This window comes from Amblyraja radiata, chromosome 34 (genome assembly GCF_010909765.2).
Source record: "Amblyraja radiata isolate CabotCenter1 chromosome 34, sAmbRad1.1.pri, whole genome shotgun sequence".
Taxonomy (NCBI): domain Eukaryota; kingdom Metazoa; phylum Chordata; class Chondrichthyes; order Rajiformes; family Rajidae; genus Amblyraja; species Amblyraja radiata.
In genome coordinates, this window is record NC_045989.1 from 10,109,862 (window position 1) to 10,124,831 (window position 14,970).

The 14,970-nt window shown below is 38.9% G+C and overlaps 1 protein-coding gene across 3 annotated transcripts in view; it reads right to left on the minus strand.

Annotated features, from left to right (window-relative positions):
• Positions 1-14,970, minus strand: part of pias1 (protein inhibitor of activated STAT 1) — a 131,007-nt gene that overhangs the window by 26,073 nt on the left and 89,964 nt on the right. For all 3 annotated transcript variants that reach the window (XM_033050383.1, XM_033050385.1, XM_033050384.1), the window contains 5 exons: positions 13,997-14,081; positions 11,498-11,545; positions 10,372-10,462; positions 10,154-10,288; positions 4,770-4,875 (listed from right to left, as the gene is read on the minus strand). In XM_033050383.1, coding sequence (XP_032906274.1) covers positions 4,770-4,875; positions 10,154-10,288; positions 10,372-10,462; positions 11,498-11,545; positions 13,997-14,081 — 465 coding nt within the window. The remainder of the gene's footprint in view (positions 1-4,769; positions 4,876-10,153; positions 10,289-10,371; positions 10,463-11,497; positions 11,546-13,996; positions 14,082-14,970) is intronic.

Consider the following 14,970-nt stretch of genomic DNA (forward strand, 5'->3'; position numbering starts at 1 on the left):
GAGCTATTGCAGAGTAAATATAATCATGTTTAAAATGGTATTTTACTTCCTCAGTCTGCAGCGCAATGGCCAATTGTAATAACCCCACTGCCATATTATCTGAGATCACATAACAAAGTAACTTTCTGATCTGGCATAGTTTAGTACTATGTAGCACAGAGGCTACCAGTGACGGAAACAGACTATCTTAATACAATCTGAAACATCCATTATGCAGCCGTGAATGGGGTTACTCACTTTGACAGGCAAAGCAACCGACTTACTGTTTTGTTTCACTACAGCCTGAAAGTGTGAACACAAACATTTATTTAATGTCTGAATCTAGCCCACATTTCCTCAATTGTCCCTTCCTGTTAAAAATCAAGGCACCAAAAAAGCACTGTGCATGATCGGCCTACACAGGATAAACACCATGGGGCTGAAAGGAAATAGGAAGTTTCTGGCTCGGAGTGATCTAAGTGGCGGGTAATTCTGCTTCTAACAGATCATTTCTACGTATTATAGCTCTTGGAACAATATCTACACTTTGCTTGCTCTCTCCTTTTTCCTTACCAGACTTTAAAAAAAATACAGCTAACACGGTGCAAAGCCAACCACACCCTAAGAGACAGAAGGGGAAAATAAAAGCATAGCTACCAGGTTGGGTATGTACATGAAAGTCATTGTCTCAATTCTTTCACACCCAGCATTCCAGACCTAGCTGCCAAGACCATGACAAAATATGTTCTGTCAAATATATCACAGTTGTAAATCATTCCTACCTTCCACATGGCAGGGAAAGGGAGAGAGGCACAGGCAGAGATCAGCCAGTTCATTCTTTAAACAAATTGGCCCAAGGGCAAAAATATTTCATTAGCTGGGTTTGATTTCTATTTGAGCTGCTGCGGCAGCGTCAATATCCACTGTGCTCCCAGATTATATTTATTGGGTCAACGCCACTTTTGGCACTGGCCCTCCAGTTAACTAAAAGCACCAACACAGGACCTTTCACTTCTGGACTCCATCCAGAAATGTAGGTCTTCTGATAGCTTGTGCCAAAAAAAAAAATCACCATTTATAGCGACAAATGGCAGACTAATTATGGGTTATATCAGCTTTCATTTACTATAATAAGTGGGAGGATTAAAAATTACTGCTGAATATAGACTACTTGATGTTGTCAAGAGTACTTTAAGCTTAGAGTGCTAGTGATACAGCATGGAAAGAGGACCTTTGGTCAATGTCGACCAAGTTGGCATTCTGGGCTCGTCCCACTCCCCCAGATTTGGCCCATACTTTACACCCTTTCTATCCGTATATCCATCCAAATGTCTTACACAAGTAAGAATTGCACCAGCTTGTTTTGTACTGTTAGACTCCTGCTAGTGGTATTCGTTCATGAATTCCTAAAGCAAACTTACTGGTGTTTATTCAGGTCATCGAGTTCACAGGGGGTTTTGCTGCCCACATGGTCAACTGAGATTGTCATTTCAGAACCTCCAGTAATGAAAGGTGGTAATTCACAATCACCTACTTGAATGCGACGAGGGATGGGGATGAATATTAGGTTTGTTTGCAATCCCTATATTCCATAAATAAATAGGAATAAAAATATAGAACGAGGTAGTGAGTTCTCATGAGAGGGAAATGACTTTAGAGAATGAATTTCAGATAATATTCAACAAAATATTGTAAAACTTTGTGAAAAGTTATATCCCTGATTAACTTTTAAAATATTCCACGGTTCTCCAAAACCAAGTGGGTTGACATTGACTGATGTAAAAAGTCAAGATTCAGCGAGACATGTCAGTGCTTTCCCCATCCGGTTTGGATAACATTCAACTAAAATTTGCTTAGCCTGGTAAAGTAAAAACAAAATCAAAGTAAAGGGCCTGTCCCACTTACGCGACCTTTACAGGCGACTGCTAGTACCCGTGATAGGGCACCGAAATTTTCAACATGTTGAAACTTCAGCGACGACCAGAAAGACGCTACGCTATGGTCGTGAGAGGTCTCCTATGGTCGTGAGAGGTCTCCAAAGAGTCGTACCGTCTTTCTGGTCGCTGCTGAATTTTCAACATGTTGAAAATTCCAGCAACCTATCAGGGGTGCCGGCAGTCGTCTGTAAAGGTTGCGTAAGTGGGACAGGCCCTTAAGGGATCCCATTCATAATCACTATTCACTAACCCCAGCTTGACCAGAAATCATGGAGAACGATCTGCCTTTGAGCACTAGCTATTGGGGTTCAGATGTCAAGAATAGCCCCTTGGGCAGCTTCTCACAAGTAATACTCAAAAAATGGCTGAAATTTTGTGCCAAAAGCCATTAGCAAATTGTGAGCAATCAGCCAGAACATTCATGAGGAAAGTAATTTTAAACCAAAGAATGCTACTTATTTTTGATCCCAGAATCTGTTGCTTTCCTGATCGCTTCTTCGTGGCAATGAGCTCGATTGGAAAGCTACTTCCAATATTTGTATTGAAATTGCAAAACACATTTTGAAAGAAGCTGGTCACATAATCGTGTAGAAAGTAAAGAGGGATGGCTTGCCAGGTTATCAAGTTCAGCGCCACTAGATAAGTTCATTCAATGCAGAAACTAATGTTTGTAATTGAAGTTGTGAATTCACCAATTCACAGAATAAGGTGTTTGGAAACAAATTGGTTACGTTTACTGGCAACCCTGCATAACTTGACTATCCTCTAATCTGTGTTCTTGCCAATATTTCTCTCTCAAATAACCTGGCCAATATCACATTGTTGGATGTGATGCTTGCCATGAGCTAATTAGACGCCGCATTTACCAAATTACAATCACGACTACACATCAAAAGTAACATGCTAAGTTTTTAAAGAACTTGAAACATTTCGAGAGTGACATGATAAGTAAGCTGTTGAATAACAAGGCTCCTAACTTTTCTTTTGAAATTAAAAACTGACATTAGAGTGGAATCTGCTTTGTGATGAGCCTAGAATGTTGAGATCAAAAACTTTCAAAACTGCAGTTTTGTTAATTATGAGTTTCCACTGGTTAGTGTACTAGAGTCTTCATTTTTATTTGAGAACCAGTCATTTTCAATTTAGTTATAAACAAATGTTTAGGGCCCTCCCACCCCCAAAGCAGAACTTGCAATGGTGTTTTTTGTTGTTGTTGCTACTTTTAGTTGCTCATTTTCAATGTTAATCTGGTAATGCTTTGAGCTCTTCAAAAGCAGAATTGCATTGTAAACAGAAATCACTTAGCCTGATCAGTCAATTAGTGGCTACGTAGGCGTTTGGCCAAAATTGCTGCAGCTACATTTTAAATAGAACATCAACTGTAAAGTCAGCACACCAATTAAATGCCGAAGAACAAATACAATTTTGGCATATTCTAACAAACACACTTCAAAAAAATTAAATAGCAGCCTGCATTTAGAAAATGTTTCTACAAAAACAAAAATTTCAAATTAGCATGCTTCTAAAAAAAGTAATACCAATTTCAAGATTTAACTCCTGAAAGATTTCAACCAAGAGTTTACCCAATCTGTCAGATAGCTCAGTGAAGGTAAAATTCAGATCAAAAAAGGCCCCAGATGCTGCATTGGTCAATTAATCTCAACGTGACTCTTTCACATAGCGGGAGAAAAATCAGTCAGCTTTCGATTATTAATCAAAATGCATTTCAGAATATTGGAAAAGGGCAGAATCGAGCTCAGCTGTGGAAATTACGTGAAAAATTTGGCAAAACTCTCAAAAACTGGCAAATGTAGAATCAATTGGGAAGCTCAAAGAGAAGAAAACTGACGTCAAAGGTTAACATTTTAAAGCTATTCAAAAAGCATTGTACCGCATGCTTATAATTCAATGTCTTCCATACAGGTCCTCCCAGGTTTAATATCGTCTGACCTATATGCCATGGATTTGTCAGCTGCTTCGAGGCTGCAGGCATCTTCTGTCATATGGGAACTAAGTTCGTGGCCTCATTTCCAACTTGTGAACAGTTCAGGTTACAAATAGTTCTCAGAAACAGAACCCTACTGTAATCTGGGGAGTATGTGTATACACATTTAAAGATGGAGAACTCTATCATTTGAAGTATCATTCTACAAGCCAAGCAACATGGGGTTATTCTATGGGTTGCTGTCCAGAAATCATCTTTGGTGATACCTTATAAAATGGTTCAAATTGTGTGACTGAGCATCACATAGCTCACAGCGGCCCAAGGCTTAGATCGCTAATGAGTGATTACATCTCTAATGAGCTGTCATCATGAAAGCTTAGCTGTACTGTTTGCAAAGAATGTGTTGCCCTTCTCAGAGATATCATTTAAGGAAGAGAAAACTAATTAGGGCTCTCAAATGCATGAACAATGAACCGTGGTAGAAGGTATACATGACTACCATAGTCATGTACAGAATCGGTTTCAGCAGCGCCATCCACCCCTTTGCTGTCAAACGGCATGCTTGTACTCATTGTTCAAGTCAGAGAGGAAAATCAATGACAATTGTTTGCTGCTGTAACCTATAAAGATATCCTCCATCATACTTTCAGGATGGGTAAGGAAAGAATACGTAGGAGGAATACTGGGGAAGTGAGAGATAAAATGCTAAGACACACAGGTCCCATGTACATGGAAACAGCAGATGCTTTCAGCATATAATTAACTAATGGTAAGTTTTTAGCTATACTCACATTAAATTCTGCTACCAATAGCAAAAGTACTAACCAGATAGGATGAGTTTTTAAATCACACAAAGACACTGCCAGGTTACTCATGCAAATATTTTACTTGTCAATCTTTGTGCTTACTTAATGCTCTGGAATGGTCTGGGTTCCTTATTCCTTTTGCTCGTAGTCGTTGAAGCAACACAGCAGAAGTCAACTGTTTTACAAGGTAAACTGCCATGGAGTAGCTCTGGTGGAAGAAAATATGCATGTTCATCAACCACAATCTAGCTATATAAATATTTTATTGATTTCAAAGCTTGCATCAGAATATATTTGTACTAATTTAAATTTGGATTTTGCACTTAATGTATAAAGTATACATTAACATTTCAGAATACCTTTCTAAAATGTGAAAACATTCTTGTGGGGGGTAAATACATTGAAGATTTTTGGTCATTTAAAATGTCATCATGTCACAATACTTAGCTGAACTTTATTTTAGTCTCTGATTTTATATTAGCTGTCAGACTATAAAGTATATTTATTATGCCTGATGGGGGAAGATGGAAATAACAGAGTTGATCTCGACTTCAAGCTGTTATCGCACTCTCGTCAGACAGAAGGGAAACGGATTGGACTTGACTATAATAACCAACATTGAGATCACCTACCAGCATTCTAATTTTTTTTAATGGTTAATTACAACTAGGCAATAAACTCCAGAGTTGTCTACTTCTTGAAAGAAGCTGATATATCTCATTCTCATTCATGTATTATGGAAAGAAATGTGTATTGATAAAAACAAGGGCCCAATTGATCGTATAGGCTCCTATACCAAGATATTAAACCCAAAAGCCAAGACCATTTCAAATTAGCATCCCACTGCGATTTAATAATTGTTTAGTTAAGACCACTCAATTTGGAAACGTGGTTTGAAAGGCTTGTGTGGGCACCCCAACAAATAACGACATATGCCTAGGATTCATTGTCTCAACTTATTGCCTGTTAAAAGTACATTAGCTGCTTGAACTGCCATTTGAAACATAAATATTAGCAGGTCAACTACTTGAGTCTACATTTGTAGCACACCACATTCATTGCTCCAGGCCAAACAGAATGCGATATCGCGACTACCCTTGAAATTTTAATCCATGCACGGTCTGCAGTTTTCATGTTGTGCGACTATATTGTAGTTGTTAAATCTGTACGTGTTATTTACTTCAAATGTGAACTTATTCATCTTAAAAACATAGGAGTATTAGTTCACGTAGTAAAATGCTTAATCATAATTTATAGAGGAAAGGAAAAATCAGAGGTAGACAAAAAATGCTGGAGAAGCTCAGCGGGTGAGGCAGCATCCATGGAGAGAAGGAATAAGCGACGTTTCGGGTCGAGACCCTTCTTCTACTTCAGACCGAAACATCGCCTATTCCTTCTCTCCATGGATGCTGCCCTACCGCTGAGTTTCTCCAGCATTTTTTGTCTACAGAGGAAAGGAATATCAGTTTCCCAAAGATCTCAAATTAAAAGCAACACATCAAGTAAATGACGTATAATAAATTAGAAAAACTTGTACTCTCAGTTATCAGGCATTGATTTGCTTTTGACATATAAGGTCACACGGTCATAAGGAATAAGAGTAGAATTAGGCCATTCGGCCCATCAACTGTATCTTTCGTATCAAAGTATATAAATAGACCTGGAAGCAGTGTGTTTGTTGGAATATATTATTATTAAACTGAGGGATGTATAATCTCTGAACTACTTTGTCTTACTCTCAAACCAAATTTTAGATTTCTCTCCGACCATTTCATCTCGCTAAAAATATTAAAGACCACTGCATTCTAACCCATCTGAATTAATATCTGCGGTAGGAGATCAAGCTAAAGACCATTGTGGGGATGGTTAAACATAACCTTTGATTTCCACTGAAATTGCCCTACGTGATACAATTACAATTTACTATTAAAGCTCTACCCTATTATGCATTTGAAGAGACAGAACTTGCCAAAAACTACTACAACATCTGTCAACAAAGTTTCGATCTGAGAATTCTGACAGATGGTGCAGTTAGTTACAAAGTATGCTGTCCCCGTTTGGACTTGTTTTCTAACAGAAACAATTACAAGATTAAGTCAAAGCAATCCAGGTATGACTTTCCGCTGCCTACAGTTAATGAAATTATCCTTGATCTTCCATCGTTGTGCTGGATTGTAATGGAAGTGCCACAAACATTACACATTTCAAAGTGGAAAGGTGGTTCCAAAAAAAGGACATTTAGCACACTCAAAGGTCTCACAAAAATAACCACAAAGTTCCGAAAGACGCTTCATCTCAAGAGGTGGATTCACACCATAAAACCACACTTACCTGCAATTCCCTTAAGTATTCTGGGCTAACTCGCAACAGAAAATGTTTAAGAAAAAGAAATACATATGACAAACATTAACTGTAAATAGATCTTGGGAGTCCCTGAAAGGTAATTAACAACTTGCAAGCTGCCTGCATCAAAAAAGCTCAGTTGATTTTGTAACACTATTACCCAACAGTTTATATCCCAGCCCATGTGGATGTGAAGCTTGCACTGGATGAACGGCACATTGCTACTAATAGATAAGACACAAAATGCTAGTGTTACTCAGCGGGACAGGCAGCATCTCTAGAGAGAAGGAAGGGGTGACATTTCGGGTCGAGGCCCTTCTTCAGACTGGTTAGGGATAAGGGAAACAGGAGATATAGACGGTGATGTGGAGAGATAAAGAACAATGAATGAAAGATTTGCAAAAAAGTAACGATGATAAAGGAAACAGGCCATTCATTGTAAGCTGTTTGTAGGGTGAAAATGAGAAGCTAGTGCAACGTGGGAGAGGGAGGAGAGAGAGGGAATGCCGAGGCTACTTGAAGTGAGAGAAAGCAATATTCATACCACTGGGCTGTAAGTTGCCCAAGCAAAATATGAGATGCTGTTCCTCCGATTTGCATTTATCCTCACTTTGACAATGGAGGAGACCGAGGACAGAAAGGTCTGTGTAGGAATGGGAAGGAGAATTAAAGTGTCCAGCAACCGGGAGATCAGGTTGGTTCACGCGGGCTGAGCGAAGGTGTTCCGCGAAACGATTGCCCAGTCTGCGTTTGGTCTCGCCGATGTACGAGTCCACATCTTGGGTGATGTTTCGGATCGAGACCCTTCTTCAGACCGGCTCCTGTGAGTTGGTGGACTGGTCCACATTGAAGGACTCAGTGGCTAATCTAAATGAATATTCCACTTCCATCACAGGCTTTATCCGTAAGTGTATAGAGGACTTTGTGTCAAAGTCAATTTAAGTGCACCCCAACTGGAAACTATGGAAGAGCCATGTGATTCACTTGATGCACATTCAAGTCGGGTGACCCCAGCCGGTACAGGAAATCTAGAAACTACTTTTGCAAAGCCATCAGGGTCACCAAGAGACAATACCAGATCACGCAAGTCCCTGACTAACCACGCAGCCATCTGTTTATTACGGCAAGGCTGACATAACGGAATTCAAAGCAAAGTCAGGCAGAATTGCTGGCAACAAGGCATCACAGCCACATCAGACTACTATTTATTGACTATAGCTCTGCCTTATAACACCATAATTCTAACCACTTATCTCCAAATTCCTGGGACCGAGAACTCAACGCATTCTATACTCGTTTTGGACAGAGGATCAGGGAAATGACATCACCTGCCCCAACAGCCTCGCATGCAACAGTACCCACGGTAACCGTTGCAGATGTCAGATCAGCCATCCTGAGAGTGAACCTGCATGTTACCTTGTTGAAGTCCAATGCCATGTCCTCAAAAGCTGCACAGACCTGCTGGTGAGAGCATTCATGGACATCTTTAACCGCCCCTCTATGCTGTTCTGAGGATCCCACCTACTCTAATAGGATCACCATAATCCTGGTGCCAAAGAAAAACAAGATAATGTGCCTTAATGATGACTGTCCAGTAGCTGTGATATCTAACAATGAAGTGCTTTCAGAGGCTGACCATGGCACACATCAGATCCACAGCAATTTGCCTATTGCTACAATCGGTCTATGGCAGGCTCCATTCCCCTGTCCCTACATTCATCCCTGGAATACCTGGATAACAAGGTCACCTACACCAGACTACTAATTATTGACTCTGCCTTATAACACCATAATTCTAACCACTGTGTACTAGTCATGTCTCTACTATTTATTTCATTCCCCTTACATGTTTTTCCTCTACATGCTCAATTTTTGTAAGGTGTCCTTGAGACTCTTGAAAGGCACCCATAAATAAAATTTATTATTATTATTATTACTTATCTCCAAATTCCTGGGACCGAGAACTCATTCTTCTTGACCCCCAGACTGCAATCATAAAGGTGACAGAACATCCTCCACGATAATTCTCAACACCTGTATCAAGCAAGACTGCATACTCAGCCCCTTATCATACACTCTGCGGACTTACTATGCCGCCAAGCTCTATATAACTCCATTTACAAGTAGTGGACCACAACACAAACAATGAAAGTATAGGAGTACAGGAAGAGATAGGGTGCTTAGTTGCATCATGTCCAGACAATAATCTCTCACTCAGTGTCTGCAAAATGAAGGAGCACGGTAAAGCACATGCCTATATGTATCAATGGTGTCAAAGTAGATATGGTTGAGCACTTATAGTTCCCAGGTGCAACAATTTGTCCTGCTCCAACCACACTGATGCTCCAGCCAAGATAGCACACCAACATCTCTACCTCCTCACTTGGCTAATCACTTGTTCAGTAAGAATCCAATGATTCTTACCAATTTCTACAGATGCACCACGGAAAGCACTTATCTGGATGCATCACAGCATGGTATGGCAACTGCTCAGCCCATGACCCCGAGAAATTAGAGTTGTGGCTGAAGCCCAGTCCATCAGGTAAATCAGCTTTCTACAACCGCTACAAAATACAGCAGCGTGAAATAACAATGATTTTTTTATCACTTGCATTTTCAGGCACTTCAGTTACTTCAGTTTTTAAAATATATCTGCAAGGATATTTGCTGCAGGAAATTTAGCTGGAATGTTTTCTGAAAGGAAGATAAAAAGAAAACTCGCTTTCTGGGGCAATTTGAGAGTTCATTGAACTCCCAGAAAGCGAGACAACCGAGGAGCCATTAGTACTTCACTGTTTTTCAGATTAAAGCAATCTTCAGTCACAACTCTGAGAAGTCAAGCCATATAAATAGCATTACTAGATGATTTTAATACAATCATGGTATACTTTAACACATACATGGCATGAAGCTTTTTCACTTAATTGATTTGTTAAATTGTAGAATGATACTGATGAAAGTTTTAATTGGGATTAGCATTTGATGCCAAAGACCATGCCTGAAATGCACTCGGGCCAGTTTAATTATAGTTGAACAAAGCTTCTGAAACTTGCATTTGACTGATATCAAACCCAGCTTTTGGGCCATATGCATTATACCGCTTTAATTAACTGCTTTGTAAAGATGTATTATGCAAAGCTTACTCTGCCGATTTCCGCTGACCACGAAACCACAATCGTGTTCGGCACCGTTGTGGACAATCTGACTAGTGAGGTAATGTTGATTGGTCGGCTGGGTCGCTTTGGTTCAACACCATTTTTGGTTGGTGGTAGATAGCCCTAGGGTGAAAACAAAATTGCTAAGTTTTCCCAAAACAGCAAACCAAGAAAAGCTCCATTAGACCAACAGCACCAATACTTACTGGAAGATTACAAGTTTTTCCATTAACTTTCGCACATAGATTTGGGGGGAAATGATCTTCCTGTGGACAACTGGTTTCTGATAAACAAAACCTTGAAAATTAAAACAAAGTTATAAATATCAAATTATCTCCAGTAATCCATAATTTTGAAAATCCATTCTTTAACCAACAATGGATACAGTTTGCATTATTAATGCATTCTGAACCAACGCATTCTCCACATGGATAATGTTAGGTAAGATTAAATAATATTTAAGTACAAACTTGTACAATGACACCATTAATATATTCTCCAATTTCAGTTGTCATAAGCAAGCCAGGTAAAGATTGTAGATTTCCTTCCTGAACAATTTCGTTCAGACTTCGGTCTGAATGACAATAAAGGCTATCTAATCTAATCTAATCTAATCTAATCTAATCTGAAGTGATCAAGGAGCCAGATGGATTGTTACAAGAATCCAGTAATTCCATGCCACTACGACAGAAACCAAGGGCAAAAAACACACTGCTAATTTCTTCAAAGTATGCCCACTTGGAAGAAGTTCTCCTTCTCTCCAACAGACGTTTTGTCAGACCCTGTCACGGCACTCCCCCTCAGCGTTTTCAAATCTCCTCAGTCTGCCCACTGAAAAAGATCTCGTCACTCCAATGGGAGTTCTGTGACTCTTTTACTACTACCCCTCTGTGATTCCTACTCCTCCAGCAGTTTATTGTTTGTTTTGGGCTCAAGATTCCAGCATCTGCAAACTCTTGTACCAACCAGGTTGTATATAGATTTAACTAAATGAATATAACTTCCCCAATTGCAGACCTGGGTTTGAACTCTTGGTTCATTCAAGGTCTACTATTTACTCCATCCAGTAATTTTACAATGCCACAAAGCCCGTGTACTAATGATCTGCTTGAACAAAAACTGTTGCGTTGAGTATTTTAAATAAACAGCTTACAGAAAACAATCAAAAAGTATTTTTCTAACATGGCTGTTTTTTTCCTCCAATTTCATTTAACAAATAGCTTAAACATTTTATGCAAGTCACATAAAAAAAGAGGGAAAGCCAAAACAGGGAAGGAGAGAGAGCAAACAGAATAGCAAGCAAAATGTAGTTAAACTAATAATATGCATTACCTTAACTGAACCTGAACTGTGAAGTCACACTTGGTCCCCGATATGTCCCTGAATAAGAATGAAACATATTTCACTTACAAATTTACATTATAACTTAAATTGATAGTAACAATTTACAAAATTTAGTTCCAAAAAAGCCCAGACTTTGTAAGCCAAACTATTTTTAAACTGAGCAATTAAACGGATGACAATCACAGGTCTATTTGTTCACAGAATGTGGCTGTTGCTGGCAATGCTAGTATTTATTATTCATCACTGTTACTCCTGACATTTGAGTCAACAGCATTGGTGACACTGCAGTCACGTGGAGGCCACACATGGGTGGCAAGGATGGCCAATTTCTTTCTTTGAAGGACTTTAATCAGAAGAATTAAAAAAACAAATATTCTACTTTCTTGATTATAGTTTGTTTTAAATTCCAGATTTAATCACTCAAATTTAAAATCCTCATGTGCCGCGGAGAATTTGAACTCCTGACCCTGGATGAATAGTCCAGACCTTTAGACGCTAGTCTAGTAAATTAACCACTATCCCACCATAATCTGTATTAATCTATAAATTTCAAAATTGGGATTAAATCAAATAGTTTTCAACAAATTAAAAAAACTGCACTCACTTTTAATTCTGTGTTGGAAAACTTCTCAACTTTTCTTGCATTACAGAAACTATAATTAGCAGAGATGGTTGGAGTGTGATACAAGTATGTCGTAACTTCTTGGTTAGTGCACAAAACTTAACATAGCTAGCCGTCCGAGTGTGTTATGGGAGAAACGCAAACATTTAGGACTCAAAGCTAGTAACTGAATCCAAGGCTATATATCACTTGACTATTGTTTGACTCCAGAAGTGAGATCAGATCCATGAAATCAAAAACATCAGTATTTTTGCAACATAAAAGATTGTTTTGGCTTTCACTTAGAAATCAAAAGCAGACAAAGTACCACTATTGTTATGTACTGAGGGTCAGTCAAGCCTCATTTGCTACAATGGCTCAGGACTCCATGGTAGATGTTTATATGTAGTCCTTGGCTGAATTCCAGCAATAATTCACCCAAAAAAATATTTGGATAAAGAGACTGAAATTGCAAATGGGTAAACTGTGGCTAAATAACCTGCAGACCAAGGTGCTGACAAACTGGAGAATTAAAAATGAAGTAATGAATGTTTTTTTCTTGTAAGATGAGGGTGGGTGAGTTGATATTCAAATTAAAGCAAAGTTATTACACACAGAAATGACACACATAAAAACCAAAGCCAGCAATTAAAAGTGAGAGGGGGATTGATAATAATGAGAAGTCAAGGAGGAGAATGATATAACAGTGATATGATGAATACAAGTTTCAAAGTTTGCCAATGATATCACAATAGGGGTGGTTTAAAGCAACATGGATTGAAATATTAAATTCTGAGATATTAGTTTGTGAATGACCAAAATGGCAGTGAATGCATTTCAATTTTTTTTATTAGAGTGGTCATAATTTTTGGACCTCGAAAGTGTAATAAATTGTGACAATCTGGAAGCAATGTGGTTTCAAGGAGGCTTTGGGTTCAATGCACATGGATCATTAAAATGTCAAATGGGTGTAGAAATTGAAAACAACTTTTTAATGGAAATCGAGCCTTTGTAATTGAAAGCTAGTGGGCTCCAAGAAATGATATGCCACATCCATACAAAGCTTTTGTTAGACTACAGTTGAAGAGAAAAATAATTCTGAGCATGGGAATCGATGTAGTATAATGTTTCCAAAATGATAACGTTTCCAGGGTTTAAATCAAGAGAAGTGATCACACAAGCTATGGTTGTGTAACCTAAAATTTAGAAAGTTTAAGGCGAGTTAATTGAGCTTTCAAGCTACAAGAGACTAATGAAGGGCAAATGAAAAGAAACTATTCTTGCTGCAACTATTCTCAGTCTACAATGCATCTAAAAACTGCAGCCAAGCCTCTCAGGAGTTGGGAAACCATTATGTGCAGAGGACGGTAGAAATTTGGGAACTCTTGCAAGCAACAGTTGATGTTAGGTAGATGGGGCATTTTAAATATCAGATAGAAATTATCCTCACTGACTAGAGCAACAGGCAGGAGGAGCTAACTGGGTCCTCCTATTCCTACAATGAGAGGATCCTAACTTAGCTAAGTGCATACAAACTTTTGTCGTCTCTGTGACTAATTTAACATTGCAAATCATTCATAAACTGACAATTTAAAACTTAAATAGTTGAATTAAAACAGTCTAAAATAACTTGCCACTTAAATGTATTCTTAGGCAAAATTATATTCAACTTGAACGTAAATATATTTCTTCCCCCACCCCCTCCCATTCTAAGGAGACCATGGCCAAATGTAGTCCAAGAATAATAGCAGTCAATATATTAAAACTGATATTTTGAATGTTTGGTCTATAACCTTTATATTTAAATAGCAATATATTTACTTCAGTCACTCGAGTTTTTCCATTCCAACAATCAAAACTATGTAAGAAGAATAATGATTACTTACATTGAATTACTAATCTGTTGAACTTGTTGCGGCGTCAGTGCGAACGCAAAACAAGTCTCCTGAAATCGCTGGCCATTATCCGAAGCTTAAATAGATAAAAAAAGGTCAAGTTTACAGTCAGTGTGGTTTTCTTTTTTTAAACCTGGACATTTTATGGGTTTTGAATGATATAAATACAGCTTTTGGTGAGTGTTTGGTGATTTTAGGTTTAACTCAATGGTTCCCACTCAATGGCTCACATGTTGGATTGTGAAATGAATCAGCAAAACATGAATTTGTAGTTGAAGGGGTTTGACAATCCCAGGAACGTTCCACTTGAGAAAAGACAGTTGTATTTCTATATTTGCAAAGTTCATCTCAGTGTGTGTGTGTGTGTGTGTGTGTGTGTGTGTGTGTGTGTGTGTGTGTGTGTGTGTGTGTGTGTGTGTGTGTGTGTGTGTGTTTTTTGTATCTTCGTCAAAATCCTACACGGCAGCGCTGAAAAATTTCCACATTCTTACTCGTTTTTTTCCCGTCCACACCATAATCAAGTTCCCTTCAGATCTCATGCTATATTTCAAAAGTTATTGATGCTTAAAGTTTAAAAAAAGCCCAAAACGGCTTCTGAGCGAGCTTTCAGTGATGATGTCACAATGCCATCTTGCAGTCTACCAATCACAATAGACTCTCATTTACACATGCTACCGAGTGCGACAATGACATCACAATGGGGCGTTGAAAGAGAGGTTGCCAATGGTAACGGCAGCAGAAGCTTGGAGGAGAATGCTGCTCGCCGCCATCGAGAGGGAGACGGTTGCGTTGGGGAAACTGGTGAGTGGTGGAAACGAGTTGCGTTGGGGGAAACTGGTGAGTGGTGGAATATTGCGTTGGGGTTGCCAACGGTAACGGCAGCAAAAGCTTGAAAGAGAATGCTGCACGCGATCATCAGTCCTTCTGGGCCGCACAAGGGGGGGGGGGGGAGTGTGTGATGGTAG